This window comes from Hypanus sabinus, chromosome 6, assembly GCF_030144855.1.
Source record: "Hypanus sabinus isolate sHypSab1 chromosome 6, sHypSab1.hap1, whole genome shotgun sequence".
NCBI classification, from domain to species: domain Eukaryota; kingdom Metazoa; phylum Chordata; class Chondrichthyes; order Myliobatiformes; family Dasyatidae; genus Hypanus; species Hypanus sabinus.
This window is the reverse complement of record NC_082711.1, coordinates 38,055,167-38,079,312: the sequence shown is the minus strand read 5'-3', so window position 1 is coordinate 38,079,312 and position 24,146 is coordinate 38,055,167. Positions and strand designations below refer to the sequence as shown.

The window sequence follows — 24,146 nt, the reverse complement described above, 5'->3', positions numbered from 1 at the left end:
TGTTAATAATTGTTGCTTTTGGCTTGTATCTTGAATGTTTTGTGAACTAGCATTATCCAAATCTGTGCTGCCCATTTTGTAAGTAAATATAGTCCTTTTCTGATCAAACATTACTCACTGAATTTTATGGTTTCAGTATTCAAACACTTAAAAGTCTATTAGCCTCCTTATTTTTATAACTTCCTCCTGCCATTTACTGTTTCTATACTTAACTATTTTGCTATGTGCATTCCTGATTTTTCACAGCTTAATATTGAAGCCCATGCATTTGGCTCTGTAGTCCCTAACTTTTGAATTGCTTTCCATTTTTCTCAGTGTTTTAAATTTCACTTAAAATTTCAACTTGGACCACCAGCTTTTTGACCACCTCCCCTAATATCTGTTTGCATAGCTCAGTGTCATATTTTGGATGTCATTGTATATATGAAATGTAAAATAAAGGCTCTATGTAAATGCAAGCTTTTGTTGTATAGTTTCAAATTGTAGCATAAAACATCAGTAATAGCTCTATGTGAATTGAACCTGAGGAGGGGTTAACCTTGGGACAGTTTATTTGAAAGTTATTTCTGAAAGATCTGTATTTCTAATCCATGAAGTTCAAATATCTTTTCCTTAGTTAATTTTGGAAAGTAACTTCATGTGCCATCTTTTCTATCTTGGCAAGATTCAGAAATTATACTGTTTATTTAAGAATAATACCAGACAGTTGATTAGCTGGTAAGAGAGTGTACTTACCATTCCCATTTTAATTTATAACAGAATGTAACATGAATGCCTGCACTAAAGTTGATGTATTAACACTCAAAATTACTAAATACTTACTCTCTCATGTTGTACTTTCCTAAATTGTCTAGACAAGCCAATATAGTTCTTTTCCAGCTGTTGGAAGTAGTTGTGCTTTTATAAGCATTAAAGGGTTTTTATTCTATGAAGAAAATTATTTTCAAGCAATTCATTGATGAAAGTATTTGGTTTATTTCTGCATTCTGGTCACACAAAAGCTAACATGTTGAGAATTGTTGAGTTTGCCTTATTTTATAATATTGGACATTTGTTCGTAGTTTTAGCTTCTAGTTATATGGATAAAGAAATAGATTTGACAGGGTTTGTGATTTTTTTTTACATTACAAATTACATTGGCAATTGTTCATTTATCATAGTTAACTGAACATTGGCAATGTTATTTCAGAAAAATCCTAAATGAATTGTCTTCTGATGCGCCCGGTGTTCCAAAGATTGATGAAGAAAAATCTGAGGAGGAAGGAGCAACAGCTGCTATCACTACAATGGCAGTACCAACTTCTATCTACCAGACAAGTACTGGCCAATACAGTATGTATTAATTTTACCTCATGGTATTTTTTGACATCTTGAGATTTCTGTAGATAGCATTGAATAGTGCTGTTATTACTTTTGTAATCCACTTATCTGTAATTCATTACTGTTTCATTAGCATCATTAAGGTATTAGCTACAGTCAATGTTGAAGCATGAGGGAGTTTCCACAATGATTCAATAAGCAAAAAAAAATTGTTTTCAGAATGCTGTCCCGTAGTCTCCCATTACCACTCTTCCACTCTCCACCCTGCCCATCAACCTCTGTCCCAACAATCACTTTGGGCTCCTGTCTCTCGATTTCCCCTACTCTTTATACAGGTCTTCTTCCCCCTCCACTATCAGTTCTAATGCATGGCTTCGACTCAAGTTATCAACAGTTCCTTTCTCCTACAGAGCCTACTTGACTTTGAGTTACTCTAGCAGATTTTCTTTTGCTGCAGATGTCAGTATCTGTAGTCTTTTAAATCTGTTTGAAGAGAATGCTACCCAACTTAGAAATAAAATCAGTGTGTTTCATGTGTTATTATAAGTTCTAATGAGTTATCATGGTTCTAATGTTTTGCATTGAAGTATATTGTATTGTAACAATATATTTCACCCTTTGACTACTTTATAACTTTTACTGAACAATGTTTCTCTCACAGCTTTTGTCTTTCTCGAATAGAATTTTGATACATAAAACAATCTTTTCAAGTATATATTTGGTGACTTTAAACTTTATGAACACGCGTTGATTTTTTCCCCAGTAAATTTTCAGTAAGATGGCAAATAACAAATTGTTCGTCGATCAACATACTTGGAGAGAAAAGGAACTTTCTGGGTTGACCTTTTATCTGAGGGGAAAAAAGAGCACAACTGCTATCACTACAATGGCAATATTAATGACCATTTCCAAGATGAGTACTGGCCAATACAGTGCTTAGTTCTTGACCAATACCTTGTCCAGATTCGAACTTTTTCCAGCTCTTGTCTTAATTATTTTCAATAGTTGATATATGATTGTTTCATTTTTATATTGGAAGCAGAAATAAATCTGCACATATCATTGCAAATATGAAAATTGCCTTTGTAGTATTTTTCTTTGTCAATAGCATGCACAATATATATTTTTAGCAGAAACTTTAGTAGATCAGAATTCCATTTTGCCAAAGAGATATCTCAATACTTAACTTGCCATTAAGTTTTTCAACATCCCTACTTGTTTTGAACTGCAGTCGCAATCGCTCAAGGTGGAACTATTCAGATTGCAAATCCAGGAGCTGACGGCGTGCAAGGATTACAGACACTTACCATGACAAATGCAGGAACACCTCAGCCTGGGGCAACCATTGTACAATATGCTACACAGTCAAGTGATGGGACACAACAGTTCTTTGTTCCAGGCAGCCAAGTCGTTGTTCAAGGTATGAAAAAATGACTAATTTGATAAAATGGTGGTTAAGTGGTGGGTTTCTGAGGAATAAGTGAAGATTTTATCCAAAATTTATGCTCTCGTGAATGGGAAGATTTAACCTGCATTAACCAAATTGAGCTTGACATGATATAACCTTGCACAACCATGACTGGTGTAAGTGCATTCAATCAACCAGTGCAGTCTTTGGTCACTTGGGAAAGAAGTACTTAAAACAGGTGCAAAACATGTGGTTTAGAGTCTTGGATACAGACCCTTCAAAATAGTCTCTGCTGATTATGAAGCACAATAATCCCTTTTTATTCTCCATTCATTCCTTAAAAACTTTGTCCAGATCATTTTACTAACCTGGAATCTAGGGGCACTTTACGCTGTTTTGTATGCATTTACCAACAGTTTTATATGTGGGAGCACCTAGAGGGCACAATTAATTAGCAGGGAGAACATGCAAAATCTATAATAGTCTGGATTGAACTTGGGTTGTTGTTTGTGAGACAGCAATAGACAGCAATAATTCTTGCTGCTTAAGTTAGGGCAATTAAATGCTTTTTTAAAAAAAATCTAGCATTGGTAATAATGACCATAAAAAGATACCCAGTTAATGTATTTCAGGAAAGGAAATGTATTATTCTTACCATTTTGACTGATGTATGACTACATTTTTATTGTCTTTGAATCATAGTTATGCAGCATGTTTAGTGTTAGCTACTGATTAACCTGTTGAAGGTGTGAAGTCATAGTTGAATTTTAGTTTTTGCAGCAGTTTGCTCCTTGCTCTAGATTCCAGCAACTGGACTCTCTTGTGCCACCAGTATGTATCCGTGCTACCCTCTTTCTTTTTTTTAAACTCTCATCTTGCAGCCTTTCATGCCATGATGTTTCAAGTGCTCATCTAATAATTTTGAGAATATCTGCTTCCAACAACCTTTTGGGCAGTGCCTAGGATTTCAGTCACCCTCTGGTGTCTGAAATAATTTTTCCAGTTTCTCTAAATCTCCAACCTCTGCTTAAATATTTGCACACTGATGATGAACACCTTATATTATCTATGCCCCATATATGTCTCAGTCGTGTCCACTCTCTAATCCAAGGAAATGGAGTGAGCTGATCTAAAATCTCTTGAATTAAATGCTCCATTCATGGTGAATCTCTGCATCCTCTCCAGCAGAATCAGAGTCTACTTGTTGTGATCAAATTGTCCATGTTATTCAAGCTATGTTTTAACAAATGATAGAGTCATAGAGAGTTAATCAAATTATTAGAGGATGTTCCAATTTATGAACAGTTTTATTTCACCCAAAATATGATACTTATCTAGTGCATCAAAAATGGATGAAATCCAATTTCACACTTTTTTTGTACTTCCTCTTTGTCTATTTTTACCCTATCCAATATTGTTATTACCTTGGCCATATTTCCATAGGAGAAGGCAGATTCAAAAATACTAATTTGCTGCCTTGAGTCATATATTCTGCCTTCAAGAAAGTGTAATTTTATTGACCTCTGGTTTGTCTTGCTATTATTTTTGGCAAGCATTCTACGGTAATTGTGTGATAAACTTCTGGGTTCCCTTTTACATTAGATACTTAACTGTTCTCATGCTTTTGTCAAATCACTATTTTTTTAGTCTGATTTTCCACTGCATTATCCTTTTTTGTTGGCATAGCATGAAAATTAGAAGCTTACTGTGGTTGTCTGTGTTTGAAAATGGGTGAGGTCTTAAATTAATTTTTCTCGTCTGCATTTACCATGGAGAAGTCTATAGGAATTAAGAAATATGAATAGTTATGTCTTACAATGTTATCCACATTACAAAAGATAAAATGCTGGCAGTTCTAAAACATATTAAGGTAGGTGGTGCCTGATCAAGGATATCCTGTGACCTTGTGGGAAGCTAGGTATGAAATAAACGGCAACCAGAACAGAAATATCTTTGGAATCATTAGTCACAGGTGTGATACAGGGTGAACGGAGGATGGCTGAGGTTGTTCCTTCAGTTAAAGACTGCAAGGACAAGCCAGGAAACTAAGACTGGTCAGTTTAATATCAGTGATGGAAACTTACTGGAGATGATTCTGAAAGACATAATTTGCCTGAATTTGGAAAGGTAAGGAATGATTAGGGAAAGCATGGTTTTATGTTGTGAGAAATCATGTCTCACAAATTTGATCTTGTTTTTGAAGAAGACTTCAAGAGATTTAGGGGCAGCATGGATTTGATCAAGGCCTTTGACAAAGTTATGCTTGGTAGATCATGTGGTTCCAATGTGGCTAACCAATTAAATATACTATTAATTTGGTGGCAAGAGGCAAAGAGTGTTTGTAGAAAGCTGTTTTTCAGGTTGGAAGCCTCTTTATAGTGGTGTGGCATGGTGGAAGTGTTGTGTTCCTGTTTGTTATTATACGGTGGATTCTAGTTAAATGGGATACATCAGGACCAGTAAACTTTGGTCCAATTAAGAAGCTGCCCAACTTTTGATGAAATTTGTTTAAAAAAAGTATAAGAAAGTTAAATTGGGTATGAAATTATGCATTTAAATGAAATACAGAACAAATTAGAACTATCAATACTACTGTGCTAGTACTGTGTATTATTTCTTAATACTTATCAATAGGGGAATTTATTCATGTCACCTTTTGACTGTAAATGAACAAAATCAGTGCAGATGCAGAGTGTAGATTAGTGGTCGCCAATCCATCGATCGCGATCGACTGGTCGATCTTTGAGACTTTCCCAGTAGATCCCAAAAAAAAAGAAAAATAAATACACAAATACTATTGAGAGATTGTTTCCGGTTTGCGGCGTTTTAGTTCCGTTCTTTCTGCTCAGTGCGCATGCGTGTAGCTCCCCTGCCACGCGCTACACTGTGTACTTCAGTGGTCCCCAAACACCGGGCCGCGAGGAAATGATATAAGTCTGCTGCACCTTTCCTCATTCCCTGTCACGTCCACTATTGAACTTGAATACACGCGAGGTCATCATCTCGCCTAACCGCAGTGATAACGTCGCGCCAGGGATCACTGGCCACTTTGTGCGGCGGGTGGGAAATGCTGTTGCTACTGGCCTGGAGCGCGGACAGATGGGCGCCACCTCTAAACCTGTTTAGCACACCGAATGTTCATAGGGAATCCAGTGCTAAAATATTCACAGATGACCTAATTCGGGCTCAGGGTTTCGTCAGTAGCAGAGCAGCTACCTCGCTGCGATCTACTGAAACAAACTTTTGTCGGCCAGTAGATCCTATGGTGGAGGGGGAGGATGGGCGGGCGGGCGTGTGCCCTGATGCACTCCTCACTTGCTCAGTTGGTCACTCTCACCGGACTGCAACCGCTGCAGTCCCGGCACGGGGACCTCCAGCCCTGACCTTGTCCTCTCACCCCACCCACGACCAGCTGCACCCGGCTAAGTTGTCTGGTGGCGGGCGGGTGGAAGGCTAGAGTTCGGGCCCAGAGGCTGTCTAATGAGGCAATGAAGCCCTCAAAACTGCTTCGGCACCTTGAGTCCAAGCACCCTGCACTTAAAGACAAACACGTTGAGATTTTTCAGCAGAAAAAACGTGAGCAAGCAGGACAGAAGCTAAGTACCGGGAGCTGCTGAAACTAAATTGCAGAATAGACTGGACATAAGGAACCTGCTTCCAGTATCGCTGTATTCTGGTCATGTTTAACAACCCCCCCGGTCAGCTGGTCCATAAGAATATTGTCAAAATTAAACCAGTCTGCGGTGTAAAAAAGGGTGGGTACCCCTGGTGTTTATACATTATTTCTACTTCTGGGTTGCAGGGTTTTACTTCTGGTCTTTTCTGTCCTGGTGTGCATGCGTGTAACTAATTGATCTGGTGTCTATCTTGGCTTTCACTAAGGCCGAGATGGGGGATCTTGGGCTTAAAAAAACTGGTGACCACTAGTGTAGATAATGGACTGCCTGCGGACAATGCTGTAGATGATTGCATCCTGCAAATCTTCATTTTCATTGTAACATTCAAATTCTTCATAGTTTCTAACTTGTTGAAGCAATGAAATTTTATTTTCACTGCCGGCCGTTTCTGGCATCTGCAAGTCTAAACGCTTGAAACCGCATGAGCAAAACAGTTCTGAATTGTCTTACTGCTTTTTTCTTGTCAACTATTAGTGACCAAAATCACTGCTCAAGTAAATGAGGGAATCCCGGTTATTTTCTCAATTAGTTTTTGTTCTTCAAGAGATCTCCCAAATAAACTGCAGCCCTGAATTCACTATATATTAATATTTTGGTTGAGGTTTTTAGTGGCACAATTAGTAAGTTAGTGGATGACACTAAAATCTGTGGGTTTTCTTGTGGCTAGTGAAGTGGGTTATTTAAAATTACAACAGGATTGAGCTCAATTGGGTAAGTGAGAAGAATGGCAGATGTGATTTAACTTGAACAATTGCAATTTTGGCGCTTAGCTGACACAGTGACGTCCGTGTCTTCAGCAAATCTTTTTTTGAAAAAGAACATTCTCTTAAAAATGCCTCAGAAAACATTGAACACTTAAGAAACATAACAACAGCCAGAAAAATACATCAGCTATCTCTTCAAAAAGGGATGAGGAGATGGAATATGAGAAATCCTTCTTGCTTTTGAATATGTGCTTAGTCATGATTATGTTGTTAGGAATATTGAAATTAAAAATGGCAGTATTGGCTTTAAATTATCATCTATCTTCTCTGGATTCCACTTTGTTCTTGCCGTTACCAATATGTCATTATCCACAGCTCCTACAAATATATACATGTGCAATTGTTGATGCCCATTTGGGCCTTGAAATGCTTTTGAGCACAAAAACCTTGATCCCAACTTCCAGCTCTTTAAATTTTTTTAATGTGAATGCTTTTGGAACATCACCCGTCTTTTACCTGATTGTCCTCTTTTGTCTTCTATAGTCTCAGTTGTCATGAGGCTTCAAAATGTTTTTTAAACCTTATATATATCTACTAGTCTCATACCATGTTTCATGAATGCCTTAAAGATAAAAAAAAACTGGAACTTTTCAGCAAATGTTCCCCTTGTAACTCTATTAATAAATTATAAGAGACTGTAAAACCTGTGTATCCTTTTTTTTAAAAAAAGAAAATAGGAAGTCGTTTTTCCAGTAAATGCTTTGAATAGTTCCATTGATTATAAATAGGATTTTTAACCCACAATTTTTTGTTACATAGCAATGTATTATTGTACGTAGAGAATAAGTCATTTATGTTTATTCTTTAACTATATATATTGTTCAGTGAAACAGCTCTAACAAATCTAAAAGCATTACAATTTAAAATGAAACTCACAGTTACGTAGGGAACTTATTATTTTTGACCTTTATAGCATAGGAGAAATTTAGTTAGGAACCTGCTGTTGACGGGCAGTGATGTCACTTTGATGTCATTGTTTCTTATTTTAATCCTATAAGTACAAGTTGATTGAGAACCTTTTATGTAGAATGAATAGGAGATAAGCACCAGACTCCAAAGTAAGGTTTCAGCATGGCTGTGATACAAGATGAGACAGAAACAGGTAAAGAAACATTAAGATCTTGATGCTTTTAATGTAATGGAAGCACTTAATTTTCAAATACTTAGTTAATAGGTGAACTGCTTTTTAAACTTCCAGCATTACAATCTTAACTTTTGATCATAATGTTTATTAATCTGTGTTGTAAAGCCGGTTAGCAAAAAATCTGCAAGAACTGAAGTGCTTCTGTTTTGGAGGGCACTGCTAATTTTTCAAAGTGATTTTTATTTCACTTGCAGTTTTGTCTAACTGTCCTCGGCTTTAATTTAAATTATTTTATTGTATGTCATTTTGCATTACTGGGTTTGTGTTTTCCATTTTTAATGTTAAATTGTAGAAAGGAAATAATCTTATAAAGCAGATGTATACACTTGTTTTTGATCAGTCAAAGTAACCATGATCTCAGTCAAAGTAATCTTGATTTGTATTTCTTGTGGAGAAGTGTCAATTGTGTGAAAACTCTAGAAGCATTGGCTCGAAACAAAGATCTCATTTTTGTGCTTACCCTCTTTTGTATTTTAGATGGTAGATTCCACACAGCCTATTCAGTTTAGCTTTCAGGTGTCATTAGATTTCCTGGAGTTTGTTGGTAGCAGGGAAATGTAAATGTTAAATAGAAAAGGGGAAGATTATTGATGTCAAAATGAAATCTTCAAATTTGGAGGTGTTATGGTATTATCAAAGTCTGTTTAGATTCAGTTTTTACAATGTAAACAATTAGATTCTGTTATACACGAGATGAAACAATTATCAGTCAAGTTGCACTAGATTGTGTATTTGCATAATTAACCTATAATTTCATTCTTCAGTTACATTAAATTACATATGGTTTTCATCTGTGGTAATGCATGCATACATTTTCTTAAATACATGTATTGGTGTGGTTGCTTCTTGTTCAGCTTGCAGAAAGGATATTATATCTGTTCTACTTATTCCAATGGAGCTTAATTGGAATGTTTTTGCCCTTAATTTTTATCTAATTCTATATTAAATTCCTCTAGGCCCCTGGCCAAGCCTGGTGGTGCACTGACCAGGGTGAGTGGTGTGAGGCCTGGCTGCACACAACAATTCCATCCAGATCCTAAGCTCTCTCATCATCTATCATGATTGTGATGGAAACTGCAGTCTCACCTCCCAGTCCCCCACAACCTTCTTTTTGCTTAGCCGCATGACCTTCCTGGACCAGGAGATTTCTCAATGGTGATTGTTCTTACAGTTGGGCAGTTTGTTATGCTTGGCAAATAGACTGCAGACATTCACTTATCTATGGTTCCTCATGATTTTATCAACCTCCTCAACCTCCTTTGCTCCAAGGAAAACAGTCCCAACCTATCCAGTCTTGTAACTCCCTCCAGCATCCTTGTGAATTATTTTGGCAACCTCTAGTTTAATTACTTCCTTCCTCTAAAGTGGCAAGCAGAACTGCAGATGCTGGTCTCAGTGCCCCTCTGAATGCCATTTCCTCATCTTATTTATCTGTGTCTCCACTTTCAGGAACCGTGCACCCATCCTCCTTGGTTCTACAATACCCATCAGGGCACTGCCATTCAGTGAATAAAATTTGCCCTTATTTAACTGCCCACAATGTTTGGAATGTACTGCCAGGGGAAGTGATGGAAACAGTATCAATTTTTAAGAGGAATTTGGACAGGTACGAACAGGCAAGGAATGAAAGGATATAGTGAATGTGCAGATGGATGGGAATACTTTGGATTGGCATCATGGTCTGTACAGACATCATGGACCAAAGGGTCTGTTCCAGAAAGCATCATCTATCACTTTTATGTAACACTAATGTAAAACTCATGGGTCTGAATTTAGCAGGTTAGGCAGCATCTATAGGGAGAAGCGCTGTCGACGTTTCAGGCCAAGACCCTTCGTCAGGACTAACCAAAAGGAAAGATAGTAAGAGATTTGAAAGTAGTGGGGGGAGGGGGAAATGCGAAATGCTAGGAGAAGACTGGAGGGGGTGGGATGAAGCTAAGAGCTGGAAAGGTGATTGGGGAAAGTGATACAGAACTGGAGAAGGGAAAGGATCATGGGACGGGAGGCCTCAGGAGAAAGAAAGGGTGGGGGGAGCACCAGAGGGAGATGGAGAACAGGCAAACAACTAAATATGTCAGGGATGGGGTAAGAAGGGGAGGAGGGGCATTAACAGAAGTCAGAGAAGTCAATGTTCCTGCCATCAGGTTCGAGGCTACTCAGCCGGTATATAAGGTGTTGTTCCTCCAACCTGAGTTTGGATTCATTTTGACAATAGAGGAGGCCATGGATAGACATTATCAGAATGGGAATGGGACATGGAATTAAAATGTGTGGCCACTGGGAGATCCTGTTTTTTCTGGCAGACCTTTCTCCTGAGGCCTCCCGTCCCATGATCCCTTCCCTTCTCTAGTTCTGTAACACTTTAGCCAATCACCTTTCTAGCTCTTAGCTTCAGCCCACTCTCTCCGGTCTTCTCCTATCATTTCGCATTTCCCCCTCTCCCCCCCCCCCCCCCCACAACTTTCAAATCTCTTACTATCTTTCCTTTCGGTTAGTCCTGACGAAGGGTCTTGGCCCGAAATGTCGACAGCGCTTCTCCCTATAGATGCTGCCTAGCCTGCTGTGTTCTATCAGCATTTTGTGTGTGGTGTTGTTTGAATTTGCAGCATCTGCAGATTTCCTCGTGTTGGGTCTGAATTTGCTGGATTATCCTTAAAACAAAGGAACAGCAATGATGTAATTAAGCTGGAAAGGGTACAGAAGACTATAATACAGACTTTGCCTAAACTGGAATGTTTAAGTTATAGGGGAGACTAAGTAGGTTGGTACTGTTTTCCCTGGAGTGTAGGATACTGAAGGCTAACTTTACAGAGGTGTATAAAATCATGATGAAGGACATAGTTAAGGTGGATAGTCACAGTCTTTATCCCAGTACATAGGATACTAAAACTGAAGGATATAGATTTAAGCTGAGAGGGGAAATATTTAAGAGATTCGAGCGGAAACTTTTTTTGTGCAAAGGGTGGTGGGTATATGGAATGAGCTACCAGAGAAAAGCTGACTAGGCAGGTGTAATTACAATACAAAAAGGTATTTGGAGAAGTGCATGGATAGGGTAGGAGGTTATGGGCCAAAAGCAGCTAAATAGGACCTGCTCAAACAGACATCTTGTTTGGCATGGATGAGATGTGCTGAAGGCCTTGTTTTGTGCTGTTTCTTTCTTTGACTGTGATTGAGGTGTTTGACTTTTAAGGGAGCTTGACATTTCAGGCTGGACCAACACTTAGTTGCCCTTAATGGTGAGCTGCCACCTTGAACCAATGTTGTCCTTGAGGTATACCAAGTATTCTGGGGACCTCCATTTGTTGAGTCATAAAGTACTGCAGTATGGAAATGGGCTGTTCTGCCCATCTAGTCCATGCTAACCTGGTATTTTGCCTCATCCGTCTATATGAACTCAGACCGATTCCCTCCACACCTTTCCCATCCAAGTACGTAATCCATATTTGTCTTAACTTTTACAATTGAACTCGGATCTATCACCTCTGCTGGCAGCTCGTTCCACACTCACACCACTATCTCCATGAAGATGTTCCCCCTCACACTCCCCTTAATTTTTTTTACTTTTCACCTGAAACCTATGACCTTCAGTTCTAGTCTCAGCTCACCTCAGTGGAAAAGACTTCATGTATTCATGCCATCTGTATCCTTTATAATTTTGTATGGCTTTCAAATCTCCCTTCATTCTCCTATGCTCCATGGAATAAAGTTGTAAACTATTAATCCTTTCCCTATAACTTGGGTCCTCAAGTTCCAGCAACATCCTTATAAATTTTCCTTGTGCTTCTTCAGTCTTATTGATACCAGAACTGTACACAATATTCCAAATTAGGCTTCACCAACATCTTATGTGCATCTTGTATATTTCCTCACCACTTTTTCTTCTCATCCCCAAAAGGAAATGATAGAAGTTGACTTAGATTTATTGTGTCTGTAACCTAAACTCGACTTGCTGATCTCTCCTTTCTTAAAATGTAAATTGAAAGTGTTTAGAGGTATCAGTAATCTTCTTGAGAGAGATACCAATTCATTACTAAAATGTTTCCATGAGGTTGAAAAATGCAGTAGGTAAGATGGCTTCTGGCAAATATAATTGGCAAGTAATTTTAAGTGCCTTGTTCATGGCCCAGAAGGAGCAGGAATATTTACATACAGCTTTTGAGGAAATCCTATGTTGTAGATGTCCACGAATAACGTCTACCACAGTGACTCTCTTTCCTTGCCACCGTATTTAATAGAGGGGTCTAGTTTTGCCTCCACCCCTCACACTTCTTGTTCAATTGTTGGAGATTCTCCAGTTATCTGTCTGCACCCTCTTATTTTCAGAGTTCACTCTTGGCTCTTTGCTAGCCTTTTGATTAGTTAAGTTCCTTGATGGAAAATATTTTCTCAGTTATAAAGAAATTTTCATAATACATTCCATAGTACTTGACCTTCTTGAGGCGAAGTGTGCATCTGAGAATCATTACTCATGTTCATTGCCTAGATCTGGAAGTTCAGTCAACAGGCCTCATGTTTGAGGAAGGGTGTCATTGAGAATAATTCCTACTCAGTTATTGCCTTTGATATGGTTGTCCATCTTCTTGAATTATATCTTTTAACGTGCCATTTTTAGATTAATATTTTGAATAATATATGTTAATTGCCTTCAATTAATGATCCAATTTATATAAAACATACTAGTGAACCTTAAGAGCCTGAATTTTAGTTTACAGTAGACTGCCTAACTTTGATACAATTTGTATTAAAAATGGAGGTGAAGAATGTGTTGAATTAGCTTTTAAATATCACAGTGATGTGGGGTGATGGATCCTTCCTTGTATATCTTGTTAAAATAATTTTACTTTATCCTCCATTCCTTCCCTTTCACTGAGACTTTGAACTAAAACGAAGATGAACTGATTTAAAAATATTAATTACAAGATTAAGCACGACAATATTTATCAGTTAGTATACATTAATCAGTGTTTTATAAATATTACAATGTGATGAAGCACTAATGCAAGCTTCCAGTGAGGAGTTGGATGCAAGTTTAATTTTCACACTGTATTAAATTCTCAGTATTTGATCGAACACTTCTCTAGTAGATGACATTCACAGGCAGCCCAGTTGAAAGGCAGTCAAGTTCTGTATTAGTCTTCTTCCTTTCCACAGTTCTTTTTTAATGTTTTCATTGCCATTATTATGTTCACTTCTGTAATTCATGTTTTTGAATCCTCTGGAACCCACTTGTTTTGCCTTACCTGTAGAGTCAACATGGGATCAGTTATCAGTTAAATAACCTGGAAGTGATAACATTGCTTGTCCTATGTCACTAATTTGACACTATCTTCCAGTACGTCTTCAACGTCATCTTCACAGTCCTTTAGCAAATTGCCCTTCTGTTGCTCTTCCACTTCAACATGTTACGCTCCTTTGATTTTACATTTGAAGCACAATTATATCATTATTTCTACAATTTTAACTTTTGTTCCCATTTTCTTGAAATTAACTTTTCATGTTGTATAACATCAAGTAACTGTTTTAAACTGGGCGTTGGTCATGGTAAATTGGCACTAGCATTGTTATAGAAGAGAAGTCTAGGGTTTTGAACTGAGTTAATAAACATATTCTCTGAGCAATGTTACCTTGGCTATGAGTTATTTATACATGTTGTTTGATTGCACGTACCTTTATTCTCTGAATTACTACTCTTCACAAGTCCTCTATAAAGTCATAATAATTTTGTGCCTGAGCTAGAATATCATTATTAAGCTTTTGTCATAAACTCATAACCATTATCCTGACTCTATTTTGCCCCTACTCAATGAGTGTCCTAGATTGAAGTGGGTGACTTTCATCCCAAATATTGTATTTGATTTTCAGTTCTGAACGGTTGGTCAGGTGGCAGAATAGTGAAGCTATTAAGTTGTTGCCTCACAACTCCAGCATCCTGCCCTCTAGTGCTGTTGGTGTGGAGATAACCCATTCTCTCTGCAACTGCTTGGGTTTTCCCCAGGTACACTGGTTTCTTCCCACTTAACAAATATGTGCAGGTTGGTAGGTTCATTTGCTATCTTAAGTTGTGCCTAGTCAGTGGGTGAGCATTACAAACTGGATAGTGTTGTTGAAAAAAAGTGGTGAAAAGTTTGCAGTAAAAACTAATTGAGGAGGGGGAATTGGGGAACGGAATAGCTCAGTGAGCTACATTGATTTGTTATGTTGATAATAACTGATGGTTATGTTACTAGCTTACATAATACTAAAATTGTAAATTTTCATATATCCATTATTTATTCTCTCATGCAGCTGCAGCTGGAGATATGCCAACCTACCAAATCCGGACTCCAACTACCACCCTACCTCAGGGAGTAGTGATGGCAACTTCACCAGGAACATTGCATAGTCCACAACAACTTGCAGAAGAGGCAACCCGTAAACGGGAACTAAGGCTAATGAAAAACAGGTAAGGTTTGAGAAATCATTTAAAAATGATGTTTCGGGGAAAAGCATAAGCTACAAATTTAGAAAAATAAATGTTCTTGATGTTTGAGAAATTTCTAATGTGCTTCAGTCGTGGACTCTGTTTTTAATGTGCTACTAAATTCTTTGATGCTACGTTAATGAATTTAATTCTTGCTTCAAAATTTACTGTGCTGAATTTAAAATAAAAAACTTGCTATGACATATACCTTTTTTCTCTAGTAATGTTTCCACTTTAGACATGGATATGATCATGCTTTTGACGTGAATATATTTCTTACTCCCTTGTATAGAAATAGAAGAATAATTTATTTAACACCTCCCTCAGAAGTGCAGGATATTTATTTTGGAGTTAGGGGAGAAATTTGTTCTCTCTTATGCTGGATGCATATAAGAAGACTAGCTAAGGTTTTGAAGATTGTTCTATCCTCAAGCTCACTTTAATTGACTTCAGCAGAATTGAATATTTGGAAGCTGAGTGCAATTGATATCCAGTATCCTTCTCTGCATTTAGTTGAGATGAATTTTTCTTTTTGACATTCCAATTTATGGAACTATTTTTTAAAAAATAAATTGTTTATTTACTGACTATAACTTTTATTGAAGCAGTTTTGCACAGTGAGTAAATTTGAAGTTAGAGTATTGATGACCATTTGCAACAGCCTTCCAGCTGTGATATCTTTGTGCTTATTTTGGTAATGCATCCTACTTTACAATGATGGTATTTCTTGAAAATTTGAACAATTTTTTATTCCATTTGAAAGCCTGTGAACCAATAGTCTTTATAAGTATGTTAAATGCATTAAGTTTGAGTATTATTCTTCTAAAGGCATCAGTAACATCAAAAGCTTTTTTATTGTACTATTTTAATGCACCATTGAAGATTCAGATATCTGTTCTACTTTGTGAAAAACAAATATTTCACATCCTTTTTTGACAATCTGTATTTGATTAAAATGTACTAATATAGCAATGATAAATGTATTTTAGAAAAAAATAACTAGTGCAGGTAAATTTGCATCAGTAGGAATTTTGTAGGTGTAGTTTGGTTTCTCATTTTCATGTCTGATTTTTCAAATCTTGCCATGTGCTTACTACATGTAGTCTAGCTGTGGGTCAGTAGCATGCCCTCCCCCTGGTATATCCCTGGTTTTGCTTTATCCTCATGCGTAGATAACTGCCTGCTAATGGCTATCTCTATTTGATTTTTCACTTTTTTTTTTGCCTCCTGCATGATTTTTTCAAAAAGTGTGGTTATATTGATCTGTTCTGACTGAAGTGTCTTGAACTCTTTAAGTCATTGCTGTTCACATAAGTACATAAGGAAAAATATTGAGCTTATTCTTCGAAGTGAAATGCAAGAAACTTCTTTCTGGACTGACTTTAAGTTTCCTGCTGGAACATCAGAGATCTCCATCATGCAAGAAATACATCTTGAACATACAGCTTGACAAATGGAATGGGAAGCTTACTAATATTTTATATAAACAAAAGTTGATTAAATTAAAGTTAAATTGCTTGATAAAGTTATAATTGTAGAAAATTAGTAGTAAATAGGTACGTCAAAGCACCAGTATGAAATATTTTAACAGTTCATAGATATTATGTTGGAAAAGCATCTGAGCCTGGAGAAATTAGTTAAAGATGATCATTGTCTATGTGTGTTTATCTTCTGGCATGTACGTTTTGTATTGCCTTACAAGCAGCAAGGGGAACAATGTTCTGCAAATCTAAAATTACATTTTAACTTATTGAACATGGTATTGTTGGTATTGATTTATAATGTGGCTAATAATATCTTTAAAAGTATGTTATGGGTGTATTAATTCAATGCAGTTGATTTTAATATGTTAAATGTTTTATGCTTGCATTTATAAGGATTACATTATGATTGCAGCTGAGAAGTATTTTCATTGTAAAATGACTGCTGTCATTTTCTTACAAATATATATTTTCACAAGATTTGTATTGAACTTCAGTCACTAATTATCATCTTGCTAATTTTAGAGAAAAATAAACAAGAGAATCAGTGAGGATTAGAAAAGTACAGAGCAGCTTCAAGTTTTAAAGTGCTACTTTGCCATAGATAACTTTATTAATAGAGATGGGACAGGAACATTTGTTTTCTAAAATTAGCAATTAGTCAAATTATTTTAAAAAAAGTGATGAGATTCCAAATATTTTGGTTTTAACTTTTAGTACATTTAATATTTTTATGAAAGGTAGAGTTAGAGGAAATAACAAATACTGAATAATGAGCCAAAGTTATATTAGAATTGGTATGGAAAATTTGTTGCGAGATTTTTGACATTTATTGATTGTCTTAAATAAGTATCTGCTTGAACATCTTTTTTTAAAAAATAGAATGGTCTTTGGTTCACAAGTTTGAACTGGTAGAAATTTCAATGTAGCTTTTCATTTTCTTGCATGATACGTACAAAAACAAAATGATTCTTCCTGGATCTGTGGTCCAAATAAATGCTTCAATCCTGAGTCTAAGTACTTCAAGCGAGACAGAGAATTACATCTGACTGCAGCACTTCAATTTGATGTGGTGTGTCACCTTTCAAAAGTCGTTCGATGGGGGTGAATCAACTGAATTCCGTTCCTGAGGTTGACACTGGTTGGCTGCAAATAATCCCATAAGTATGATTAAGTGTTGGAGGGTTTTAAGGGATTCAGCAAGGCCAGCAGCTTCTGATTTGGTTGGTGCAAGCCGTAGCCCAAGAACAGGGGATGCGCAAGTGGCACTCTAAGGATGGCATTACAAAGACAAAATATACAGATTTGTCGGTTTCTTCCCTTTTTCGGCTGTCGCTATGATGTGCCTTCTGTTAATTCCAGGGAGGCTGCTCGTGAATGTCGCAAAAAGAAGAAGGAATATGTCAAGTGTCTTGAAAATCGAGTCGCTGTGCTTGAAAATCAAAACAAGACTCTTATCGAGGAACTCAAGGCCCTAAAAGACTTGTACTGCCATAAAACAGATTAACAGCTTCAAACTGCCACTTTCATACTTTTTGAACTCTGATCCAGGCATGAGATGTTGCAGTTCCATGGAATACCAGGTGGAGTTGGGACAGGGACACTTTTGAGTATGCTGGACTCCAATTTGCTTTGAATTTTAACCTAGCCTGAGCTTGGGAGGGTGGGAAGAAATCATGTTGGCCTATAATGCTGGATTTGTTCCAGAAGCCCTGATGTTGCATAGCATATCAAGTATTTCTCGTTCCTTTTTTTTGCTTCTGCTGTTTGTAGGGAGGCTGCCAAAGAATGTCGACGTCGAAAAAAAGAATATGTAAAGTGTCTGGAAAGCCGTGTTGCAGTGCTGGAAACCCAAAACAAGCAGCTAATCGAGGAACTCAAAACTTTGAAAGAACTTTATTGTGATAAATCAGAGTAGTATTTGTAATATGAGTCCTGACCAGTTTGATGTCTACAGCATCTTTCTTTGAAGATAAAGCCTCTGCAGCTTCAGACTGCTTTTTTTATTTTTTGCTTTGCAAAACGACGTAGAAAACATTGGAACCTTTAACATGTAACATTTCTCAAAAGTTATTCACAGTAATATATTTTGTTAAGTGTTTGTTGTATAACTGAAATTTGTGGGGAAAAATGAACAAAAAAACTTTTGTAAAAACAATTAGTTCAATGTATATACATGTACTGTACCCTGTTACAATGTAATGCAGTACTTGCTAAGTTCTATTTGTTAAGCATTTGCATTTAAGATTTTTATGTGTTGCTCATATGCTATCCTGGACACATGTAATATTATTTTTACACGTGTTTATTGCTTTTAGTACCCTATTAAATATGAAATTAAAATAGAAAAGTATGCAAAGCAATTGAATTAAATAATTCAGAAATTTGACATATATAGAAAACATCTACCTTTGAAAGAGGGAATTTAGAAAGGAAAATGTATGTTATTGATTAATTATATGTAAAGAGAGTGTTATATTCAGTAGCATTGCAAAACAAATGGAATTTATAGTTAATTTCTGACTTTCTTTTATACATTTTTGTGAAATGTAGCACTGTACTACTGTCAGTCTATGCTTAATGTAGTTCGAGAATCAAAAATGAATTTTAATAGAACCACATTGGTTAAAAAACACACATTTCTTGTTGTTGTATTTAAAAAATGTTCAACTTTAGTTGCCTTAATAAGTTAGCCATCTTTTGAAGAAACCATTTTGATTCTGGTAATCACCTATCAAGAATGAAATGTGTGTATTAAACTTAATCTGTCTCTCTCCCCCCCCCCCCCCCATGATCTTACACCTAATAACATGGAATTTATTTTAATTGGCTGTGAAATTTATTCTACTGTAAGATTTTTGTAATGTACATGGTGCTTAAAAGATTTCAATATTTTTTCAATGTAGCTTTCCTGACCAGATATAAATTTTTAGTTTCTCCGTGGACTATTATGTAAATTTGGTTGTTTAAATTCTTTGTAGTAATAGAATTAATTCCCATGTAGAGGAAAATTATACTTGGGGGCCCTGTTTTATGAAATACTCAATTGGTATTGGATTATATTCATAAATTACAATGTTACTTTTCTTTCTGTAAATAGGAAGTTTGCAGTTCCTGTTACTAGATGATATTATTTTAAAATTGCTGTATCATTCTTTCCACTACTTCATTTGGACATTGTTATCCTTTAAACTGCTAAGTCAATGCTGCAGCCTTCCAGATGTTTTTCTATCATCCTGAAGATTCCGATGATATTTTGAAGTAGCCTTTACATTTATTATATGCCCCTTGGAACACCAACATTTTCTGATGTTGAACATGCACCAGTGTCTGCTGGATTCTTCTATTTAGAATTGACAGTAAGTTCAGAAAAAAATTACTTTCTACTCTTTGTCTTACTCATTGAATTCTGCTTCTTGGTAAACTATTCTGTTCAGCGGCTCACTCATATTCTGGAAAAAGAGGGGGCATATTCAAGTGCTAAACATAACTGTGTGTCTTGTTTTGCAGACCTATATTTAAAAATTTGTAAATATTGTGCATTTGAATTTATCTTATTTGTTAAGGTGCATCCTCACTATTACCAAATGAAATACTGTATTCAAAAAGCAAGTTCAGGCAAGGTGATCATCTTTTTATTCATGAAAATGAATGTGATTACAATTTCTTGAGTTCTAAAATTGTGAGCATGGCAAAAGACCGAAGTTCCTCTTGTAAGGACTCTCTTTTTCAAACAAAGATCTTTGTCCACTGATTTTATATTTCTTTTGACAGAAACTTGTTGCTTTGGCTGTGGTTAGTACATTTCTCTAACAATTTGTCAATAATGAAAAATATGGTTGTTGACAGCCAATCATCTCACAACTCAGACACCAATGCAAAAAATTCCTGAAGTAATATCTTGAATATAAACAAATTTTAGATAGAGGACAAAACCAAAGGAGATATGAAGAAGCACAGTTCAGAAATCATTAACCTAAGTTACTAGCCTTTGTGTTTCTTACTCCAAATGATGTTTGGCCTGCTGTTTTTGACTGTTTAAAAAAAAAATCTCTAAGGAACTTTCATGAAGGAAGGTATGAACCAAAGTCTAAAGAGTGATGAAGACATATTAAGTTGTGATTCTGAAAATTAAATGGATAAATATTTGAACTGAAAAAAGTAGAGTTCTGGGGAAAGTATAGGAGAAAAGATCTAATTGCAGAGAGCTGAAGATTAAATGACGACACAATGCTGTATTCTTCTGTCAAGTGATCTGAGGAAGAGTTCTTGTTTTAAAAAAAACTAGAAAATATTATACAGCACAGCACATTACATGTGAAGCAGGTTTATTGGTATTGGAACTCTCAGCACATTCCAAATTCTCAACATCTACTAGCTAAAAGGACAAGGGCAGCAAAAGCATGGGAACACCACACCTCAAAGCTGCCATACATTCTATATACTATCCTGACTCTGCTGTTACTGAGTTAAACCCTCTCTATTGACATTATGGGTATACCCATGCCGCAAGCACTGCACTGGTTCAAGAAAGAAACTCATCACCACCCTCTCAAGGGGAATTAGAGATGGATATTATGAGTTGGCTCAGCCTGGTAAGTGACTGTCCCATTATTTTAAAATAGTCTTGGTCTTTGTCATGTAGTCTTTTCCAGTGATCAAATGGTAACTGAGTTGGTGATATGAAAGGCAAATGGAATGTTGGCATTCATTTCAAAAGGACTAGAATGTAAAAGCAAGGCTGTAATGCTGTGGCTTAATAAAATGTTGGTCAGACTACGCATGGAGTAATCAGGTCAGTTTTGGACCCTTTAAGAAAATGTGCTGGCAGTGGAGAAGGTATAGATGTGATTAATGAAAATGATTCTGGGAATTAAAGTGTTAAACATATAAAGAGTGTTCTCTCTAGAGTTTAGAAGAATGGTAGGTGATGGGATCTTATTGAAACCTATTGAGTTTTGAAAAGTCTAGATAGAGTGGGTGTGAAGAGGATGTTTCCTATCATAGGGGAGTCTGGGACTAGAGGGAACAGCCTCAGAATAGAGGGATACCCATTTAGAATAGATATGTGGAGGAACACATACAAAATGGTGGAGGAACTCAGCAGGCCAGGCAGCATCTATGGAAAAGAGTAAACAGTTGATGTTTTGGGCCGAGACCCTTCATCTGGACTAGAAAAAAAGGTGAGACCAAGGGGGGGAAGGGATGAAGAAGTACAGGGTGGTAGATTATAAGTAAAACTGGGAGAGAGGGGTGAAGTAAAGAGCTGAGATATTGATTGGTGAAAGAGATAAGGGGCTGGATCAGAGGGTGGAAGACCATGGAAGAAAAGGAAGGGGGAGGAGCACCAGAATGAGCTGATGGGCAGGTAAAGAGATAAGTTGAGAGGAATGTGGAATGAGGGGTGGGACAATTATCTTACTGAAAATCCATGAAATCTACGTTCATGTCATCAGGTTGCAAGCGACCCAGACAGAACATAAGGTCTTGCTCCACCAAACTGAGTGTTACCTTATCACGGCAATAGAGAAGGTTATGGACTGACATGTTGGAGTGGGACTGGGAAGTAGAATTGAAAAGAGTACCCACCGGGAAATCCCAACCAGGCACACTGGTAAAGTGTTGCCTCACCAGGAATGACTGTTTGGGGCCCTGAGTGGTAGTGAGGGAGAAGGTGTCGGGGTAGGTATGACATTTGTTCTGTTTGCAAGGAAAAGTACCAGGAGGGAGATCACTGGGGAGGGACAAATCAACAAGGGAGTCAGGTAGGGAGAGATCCCTGCAGAAAGTGAGGGGTGGGAGGGAAGTATGGGCTTGGTGGTGGGATCCCTTTAGAGAAGGCATTGTCTGATTTTCACTATGGACATCCAGTCCCTCTGGACCTCTGTTTTATTCCCCCCCCCCAATCTGGAGGGCTTAAAAGCTCTCCCCCTCTCTGGAAAACAGACCCAACCTGTTCCCCTTGTCACCACTTTCCTCTGTCTGGTGAAACTGGTCCTCACTCTCTAAATAATTTCTCCTTTGGCTCCTCCCATCTTGTTCAAACCAAAGGTGCAGGCATGTACACTCTCATGGGTTCCAGTTATGCCTTCCTTTTTGTTGGCTATGTGGAACAGTATGTTCTATGCCTACAGTGATATCACTCCGCAACTTTTCTTACATTACATTGACTGCATTGGTGCTGCTTCCTTCTCTCATGCTGAGCTCGTCTACTTCATCAGCTTTGCCTCTAGCTTTCACCCTGCCCTCAAATTTACCTGGTCCATTTCTGACACCTCACTTTCCTTGATCTCTATGTCTATCTCTGGAGACAGTTTATTTACTGATTGATTCTCACAACTAACCTGGGCTATACCTCTTCCCACCCTGTCATTTGTAAAAATGCTACCCCTTTCTCTCAGCTCTAATGTCTCCACTGCTTCTGCTCTCAGTTGGAGCCTTTTCATCCCAGAACTAATGAGATGCCCTCCTTCAAAGAAGGGGGATTTCCTCCTTCCACCGTCACTGCTGCTCTCACCTGCTTCTCTTCCATTTTGTACATGTCTGCCCTCACCTGATTCTCCCACCCTACTAGCCTCCACATCCAAAGCATAATTCTCTGTAACTTGCACCAGGATCCCACCACCAATCACTTCTTCACCCCCTCCCCAACTCTCTGTTTTCTGCAGGGATTGCTCCTTACGTGACTCCCTTGTCCATTCGTCCCTCCCCACTGATCTCCCTCAGGACTTGTCCTTGCAAGCTGAATAAAATACTGTACTTGTCCCTACACCTTCCTCACTATCATTCAGGGCCCCAAACAGTCCTTCAAGGTGAGGTGCCACTTCACCTGAGAGTCTTTTGGAGTCAACTACTGTATCTGGTACTCCCGGTGTGGCCTTGTAAGAAGGTAAGATCCGAAGTAGATTGGGAGCCTGCCTCTCTGAACACCTACATTCTGTTCTGTCCACCAGAAAAAGCGGGATCTGTCAGTGGCCACCCATTTCAATCCTACTTCCCTCTATCATACAGACATGTCAGTTCATGGCTTCCTCTACTGCTGCGATGAGCCCACAGATTGGAGGAGCAACACCTTGTATTCCTTCTGGGCAGCTTCCAACCTGATGGCATGTACGTCATTTTCTCGAACTTCTGATAATTGCCCCCCACTCCCATCACTATTCCCCCATTCCAGTTTCCCTCTCTCACCTTGTCTCTTTAACTGCATTCACCTCTCCCTGGTTCCTATCCCCCTTTCTTCCTTGGTCTTCTACACTCTCCTATGGCTCCCTTTATCCAGCCCTTTATCTCATTCATCAATCAAATTCACAGCTCTTTATTTTACCCCTCTCCCTCTCCCAGTTTCACCTAACACCTGCCACCTTCCTCCTCTCTTCCTACCCCCACCTTCTGGCTCTTGACTTCTCATCCTTTTTAACCAGTACCATTGAAGGGTCTGGGCCCAAAATGCCACCTGTTTAGTCTTTTCCATCGAGGCCTGCTGAGTTCCTCCAGCATTTTGTGTGTGCTGCTCTTGGATTTTCCAGCATCTGCAGATTTTTTTCATGTGAGATGAGGAGGAATTTCTTGGGCCAGAGGATAATGAATCTGGAAAGTATTACCACAGATGGCTGTGGAGCACAAGTCATAGAGTATATTCAAAGCGGAGGTTGATATCTTACTCATTAGGTCATGAAAGATTATAGAGTTGTAGGGAAGTACAGCACAGAAACTGGCCATTTGGCCCATGTAGTTCACGCTGAAACCATTTAAACTGCCTACTCCTGTTGACTGTAGCCCTCCATATCCCTACCATCCATGTACCTATCCAAACTTCTCAAAAGTTGAAATTGAGCTCACATGCACCGCTTGTGCTGGCAGCTCATTCCACACTCACACGTCCCTCTGAG

General features: G+C 37.8%; 1 protein-coding gene across 8 annotated transcripts in view; it reads left to right on the top strand.

Annotated features, from left to right (window-relative positions):
• Positions 1–19,202, top strand: part of LOC132395403 (cAMP-responsive element modulator-like) — a 59,793-nt gene extending 40,591 nt beyond the window's left edge. For 6 of the 8 annotated variants that reach the window (XM_059971931.1, XM_059971927.1, XM_059971929.1 and 3 more), the window contains exons 6-9: positions 1,190–1,332; positions 2,552–2,740; positions 14,602–14,758; positions 17,620–18,173. In XM_059971931.1, coding sequence (XP_059827914.1) covers positions 1,190–1,332; positions 2,552–2,740; positions 14,602–14,758; positions 17,620–17,764 — 634 coding nt within the window. In that variant the 3' untranslated portion in view covers positions 17,765–18,173. Of the gene's footprint in view, positions 1–1,189; positions 1,333–2,551; positions 2,741–4,699; positions 4,856–14,601; positions 14,759–17,619 lie in introns of those variants that run through there. The other 2 variants (XM_059971926.1, XM_059971933.1) reach the window with 2 other exon arrangements.
• Positions 19,203–24,146: the final 4,944 nt, after the last annotated feature.